Here is a 6,509-nt window from a genome sequence, read left to right on the forward strand (position 1 = left end):
GCCCCCCCCCCCCCCGCCAGTAATATTACCTTCTTTTAGACTACTTCAACTACTTCTGGAATACTATATCAAGGTCTGATTTTCATAATTCAGGAAGGAAGTTGATAAATTGAAAAGGATTCAGAGATGAGCCTTGAGAATGGTTAAAGCACTGGAAAACAAGCCCTCAAGCAGCTAATTTTCCTGAAGTTTAGAGAGAAGCAGTGATAAGTAAGGAAAAGGCTTTGGTGGGGTTGCGGGGTCTTCTCTCTAGCAGACAAAGATGAAGCAAGAGCCAGTAGCTGGAAGCTGCAGCTGAACAAATTCAGGATAGAAATCACATGTAAATTTTAATTATGAGGGTAATAACTTATGAATGGGTTGTGGAAGAGTGTAACATTGTCATTTTTTAAATAAAGATTGAATTTTCCTTTTGATTGAAGATGGGTTCTAGTTGAAAGAATTCTTTCAGTGAAATCATGTGGTATGTCACCTTACAGAATTTAGAACTGAATGATTGTATTTCTTTTTGGTTTCGTAATTCTGATTTGTATTAACCTCAGTAGGCCTTTGATAATTTGATAGTTGCTTTATATAGCTTTTTTAGTTTGGTAAGGAGAGGGAGAAGTTACATATAGAAGTTTCAAGGTTTATAGGAGCATGGTTCTCATTCTGGATGTTACTTTTCACTTCATGCAAAATGGAACACATCAAGAACTAAAGTACATGTAGAACTGCTGGCAGAGATACAAGACAAAAGCTGTGTAATCTCCATATGAATTATTTCTGGTACAATCTGAAAAGTGTCTACTTGTTATCCTACTATAAGACAAACATGTTAAATGGATTATTTCAGTAGTAACCTGATTTAAATTATGCACTCAGCATTGAAATGTTTTTCCGTCTTTATCTCAACCCAGACATTTTATTGAAATATATTTTGATCCAAGTTACTTACACAAATCCAGCTACCCATTTTTGAGATACCAGAATCAAAACATTTAAAGATAAAAATAAGTTGATTTGAAATAATTTTGTAAAAAAACCCAAAAGCACAATGTGCTGCTCATTATACTGAAGTATCAAACAACCAGGTGGCCCATGCCAGTAGACAGCAACGCTTCTGTAACTGCAAAAAATTCTCCCCGTCTTTCTGACAAACCAATATTTGGAAAGGAATACTGCCAGCAATGCTAGCAGCTGTAGGGAGAACAAGCAAAGGGCTGAAACCAAAGTCATCCTATGTTGCATTTGTGTTGCTGTAACAATTTTTATGGCGGCACAAATGCCAAACAAATAGACATCCCTACCACTTGTCATGCCGCATCAGTGGCACAACAAAAGGTACTACATTAAGTTGTGCCACTTTATTGAGGCTGACATTTATTTGCTCTGTGGCGCAAGTGTGCAGACAACCCAGTGCTCCTGTGGTTTAAGGGACCTGATCCTGTGCTCCGGGTTGGATCAGGCCCCTCAAGCACCTGGAGCACTTGCCTAGCTTCTCCTGCTTACAGAGACATAGGCAGAGAAAGCCTGTGCAGGTCCTACTATGAAGGCATGTGAACTACGGAATATGGGTGCCATGTACCTCCATGTTGGGACCCAGGGCTTCCATGCCCTGCTCCTGTGCCAGGGCCTGTACTGACCTATACTTCAGGTGCAAACACAGATCAGTGCAGGTCCCCAGGTAGAAGGGAGCTTCAGGTGGATGCACAGGTCAGCACACATCCCCACATGGAGGCACAGGGATTCCCCAGCTCCAATGCTGCCCTGTGCCAGGACCTGTACTGATTGACACATGCCTCATGCCCAATACAGGAACCAACAGGAAGCAGCAAGGAAACCAGTGGAATCCACAAGCAAAAGGAACACATCACCCCTTGTCCCATATGTATTGCCCAGTAAAGTGGCTGAGGCAGGACAAGTCCCACCACAACTGATCTGCTGTGGTTAGGCAGCATCTATTTCTACACAGAGAGAAAAAAACTCTAAGACAGTTAACCTCCTAAATACACTGTTGCTTGCAAAGTTTTATGGCACAAATATTCACCATGCTCAGGACTATCCTAGTGACACTTAACAGGTAATTGCAATGTACATCCTGGTAAAGAAAGCCATTATTCAAGAAGAGTTAAACGACACATATGGGAAGGTACAAAAACCACAAAAAATGTGAAATTCCACTTTATTTTTTGTGTTCATAAAATCAAGGACCCTTCAACAGCAAGTGCAGGGGGCCATCAACCAAAATGATCTGTCATCAACTCATGCTGGTGTATCAAATTGCCTGTGTGTAGGGACTAACAATGCAGCTACTGCACCTGCTCAGTAGTAATTAAGAATGGACATTTCTTGGCAAATATTTAACATATCCTACATTTAAAAGTTACAAAGAGCTTTTATACCACTCAAGAGAACAGATTGTTAATGTAAATGCTGCCATTTTACAACAATAAAAATTAAATATTATTTAACCCTCCCAACATATACATTTAGTAGCTGATTTGCCAAGTTTCAATCCCAGTAGTTTTGGAATCGCTGACACACTGAACCAAGAAGTCATAATTTAAAATGGAAATGCTACTGCACTTATAGTAGCTCTAGTTACACTAAAGTAAATATTTCTTTAGGGTAACAAAACACAATTGCTTTAGACAGCAACACAAGGTATATAGGTTTAATACATATTATCGTCTTAACTTGTTCCCATTCCTTTCTTTATATATATCTATATATATATTTATATTATACACACACATATGGAACTCTCTAAAAACAGATTTCTACTATTTTACAATTAAATTAAAACATCTCCATGATTGGTCTAACTAGTGATTTTGGTCTCAATACTTTAAACATTAATTGTCCATAAAAATATACAGGTAAACATCATGGTCCTATCAGTAACAAGAAGCCTCCTAAAACAGGCCAATGACAGATAATCAACCATGCAATTCAGTGCTCAGTGTCATCTAACTGATAAATATTCACACTGTGTTTCAGACTCTATTATCAATATCTCTGGATTTCTCTTCACGGGCTCGCAATGCTTATAAACATGCAGAAAGCATTCACATTTCTTAACTTGCCAATAGCCACCCTACAATTTTTCTCCCCTTATGTGGGTCAGCTAAAACAAGCATAACTGTCATGCTGTCATTTTTAGATCTTTAACCTTTCTTGTCTTTCACATACTGAAGTTAAAATGTTAAAACTGACCTCACGCTGCTCCACATGAACAGAAACAAGATTAACCAGGTATCCAAAACTTCATTTGTTAATTTTAGCTGATTAGAATTAACTTGTTTACAGCCATTAGAATATACCTATGTCTGCCTTTCAATTTAATAGACTCCCAATGCACAAACAGGTTCTAAATGTACGCTGAAAGGCAGACATAAAAAAGCCACACTAACAAAACCCACAACTTTGTAGATTCCAAGTAGTTTACTGCTGTTCAAAAATGTATTTTGTTCACATGTGTGGACATGTGTGATTTAAAACACCAATCTGTATACAACCACTTCTGAGTCATTAGCCACTTCAGATCTGGGAGAACCTGATGCACTGATTTTAGCACTCCCATCTCTCACCTCCATGCCTGCTCAATAAGTAGCACCACTCTAAAGTAAATGGATGAAGAATACGATACATCCAAAAGATGCAGCTATTGATTTCGTTAATGCAACATTTCAATATTTTTCTTCTTTTGGAATTTTTATATAAAAGGTTGGATGTTATAAACCTTTACATATCACTGTAACAGCATGGCTTTCCACCACTTTACACTGTTACAAAAGTGACAATCTACATTAATTCAGGTATGAACTACATGCGATCCCTGTGTATCTCATCTCCAAGTGGTAGTACAACTAGACAAATTAAATTAAGAAGATATGCACAGTCAAGCTGAATATCACTTAAAACGAGTTAAAAAGTAGGGATATATCTGAAATTCTTTCTGCATTGCATTAAAGGTATTTTCTGGTTTTCTTAATACAAATAAATAGATAGGCAAGTGATCCAAAAGAACTGTATTCAAACAATTATTTTTTCCCAATTCAGTCTAAAATTAGTACAAAAAACATAAATTATATGAGTGATTGCTGCAGTTTTTTAGATGTCAGTTATTAAAAAGACATTGCAAGTGAAAATATTCCTTGTAAATTATTTACAGATGAGGTAAGAGTTTCCAAGTCAACATTTATCAAACTAGATTATGACTTAGCACATGTAAAAACACTCATCAAAAAAATTTATAAAATCTAGTACTTATTACCAACTACACAATAGATCATGATTAGCTTTACGTAGTTGATGTACAATATGTTTTAAGAAAGTGCCAAAATCCTCATAGGCAAAAACTTTTATCAGTAGGCAAAAGCAGAACATGTTTAATATTACGTACTGACAAATGAAAAACTGTTAGAAAAAATGATGGTACAACTGTATAAATACATCTCATTAAAATGCTTTAAAAAGTGTATAAATTGGCTGTAAATGGTTAATTATCTTGATTTGAAAAAATCTGTAAAATAAACTGCATAGAAAAGCATGTGTAAACTCTTTAGCCAGAAAGCACTAGGGTGTTTTGAAACTGTGAGCAGTGTTAATAGTGAAAATCTTTATAAAACTGCTAATAGATTATTTTATTGGACAATATCTGTCACAGTCCTAGGCAGTGCATCCATTAGGTCACAAAATCAAAACTATTGCATGTAAAACGGAATGCAATCTTCTCCATGAGTTCTAAGGTATGTATTAGTTCTGTTGCCTGCGTTTTGCTGATCTCATTTTCTCAAATCGGGACTCCATCTCTTCCAGGACCTTTGGTGTATATCGCACAACCAACTTAACCTTTCCTTGAGCTGCTTTCAGTAGTTCCACTGCTTTTTCATGGTGTTCTCCTTCAACACTCTGTAAAGCAAAAAATATCAAATAGTAAATTACAAAGTATAAAAGTCTTGCAAAAGATACTGTACTTCCTTTGTTATTCAAAAAGCTTCCATTATGCACAAAAGCTAGAAGTGCAGAGCTTGAAGCCTGACAAAAATCACTATAACTGAATTCAAGATTTGAACCTCAGCAAGTCACTTCAAAATGAGGATATTTATATATATACACACTATTATGAAAACATTTTAAAACATCCTTAAGGATGAAAATTTATATTTACTATGAAAGAATGTCTTCCAAGCAAACTCTCCCAACCACTGCATTCAGTAATAAGATCCTGACCACCATATATTATCAGTCAACCAAAATGTATTTCTCCTAGTTTGCTTAGTTATCAATAGGGACGTACCAAATCCATGATTTCACTAAATTTGGGCAATCTGCAACAGGGTGGAGGGGTAAAGAACTTACAGAAAAGAAAATGCTGCCTCCTCAGAGGGAGCCAGCAGTCCTCAGTGTGCTGCAACAGCCTGGTGGGGCAGGGAAGCGGGGCTGCCTGCTTGAAGGGATGCAAGCAAGATAGCTACTGCCCTCTGCTGCTGGCTGTTTCCAAGGGCTGCTTGTCATGTGGCCCAGCCCTTCTCCACCACTGAGGATGAGGGGCAGGGCTGCATGACAGACAGCCCCCAGAGCTAATCAGCAGTGAAGGACGTGGCCACATGGCAGGAAGCCTCCACAGTCAATCAGTGATGGGGGGAAAGCCAGTAGGGCAACTTGGCCAAAGGCATTGGAGCTGTTGTGCTCCACCTACAAAATGTCTGCCCAGGCCCGTGTTCTCCCTGTGAAATCGGGGGCAGCCCTCATGAATTACGTAGGTCCCTAGTTATAACACATAATGAAATGACTTGCCAAGCCTTCCTCCTATTGGTGGTGGTAAAAATCTAGAAGGCAGATTGGAGTTTTTCCCATTAATATAAAATTACTTTCAGAAAGACAGACAATAGTTAAAAAAAACAGCTCTAGATGATCCATATGCTTCAATGTTCTCAGTTTTGTTATACAGATGGATATACAGGTGGTTTTGTTTTTAAAAGTGAGGTTGAGAAGCTAGCAAAGTATTATCTTCTACTTTACAAGAACCTTGAACATTTAAGAGATTTAGAAATGTCCATTGCAAAAATCAGTGCTGCAAGACTGCTTAGTTTCAGAACTATGCCTATATAAATATAATATACTGATAAACCAGTATAAAATATTCTGGAACTATCATAGAAATTAAAGGCTAGAAGGGACCTCAAAAGATCATCAAGTCCAACCCCCCTGCTTTGGGCAGGAATATTGCTGAAATCAAATGATTCCAGCAAGGTGTCTGTCCAGCTTGATCTTGAAGACTTCAAAGGTTGGCGACTACACCACCTCCTTGGGAAGTCTATCCTTTGAAATATTTTAGTGGACTAAAGTCTGCTTTTCAAACTACTATTTTTTTTTTTTAAATGAGACTGACAACATTCCTGGAAAGGTATACACACAAAACCCTCCACAATAGTACCTTACTACTAACAGGCACAAAGCTCTTTCTGAATACGATCATTAAAAAGAAGCCTGTTGCATGTGTACAATAATTCCAATTTCCC

General features: G+C 37.6%; 1 protein-coding gene across 2 annotated transcripts in view; it reads right to left on the bottom strand.

Annotated features, from left to right (window-relative positions):
* Positions 1-2,150: 2,150 nt before the first annotated feature.
* Positions 2,151-6,509, bottom strand: part of LIN7C (lin-7 homolog C, crumbs cell polarity complex component) — a 24,842-nt gene continuing 20,483 nt past the window's right edge. For both annotated transcript variants that reach the window (XM_019519495.1, XM_019519494.1), the window contains one exon: positions 2,151-4,896. In XM_019519495.1, the coding sequence (XP_019375040.1) occupies positions 4,741-4,896 (156 nt within the window). In that variant the 3' untranslated portion in view covers positions 2,151-4,740. The remainder of the gene's footprint in view (positions 4,897-6,509) is intronic.

Source organism: Gavialis gangeticus, unplaced genomic scaffold (assembly GCF_001723915.1).
Source record: "Gavialis gangeticus isolate Ggan-Ray unplaced genomic scaffold, GavGan_comp1, whole genome shotgun sequence".
Taxonomy (NCBI): domain Eukaryota; kingdom Metazoa; phylum Chordata; order Crocodylia; family Gavialidae; genus Gavialis; species Gavialis gangeticus.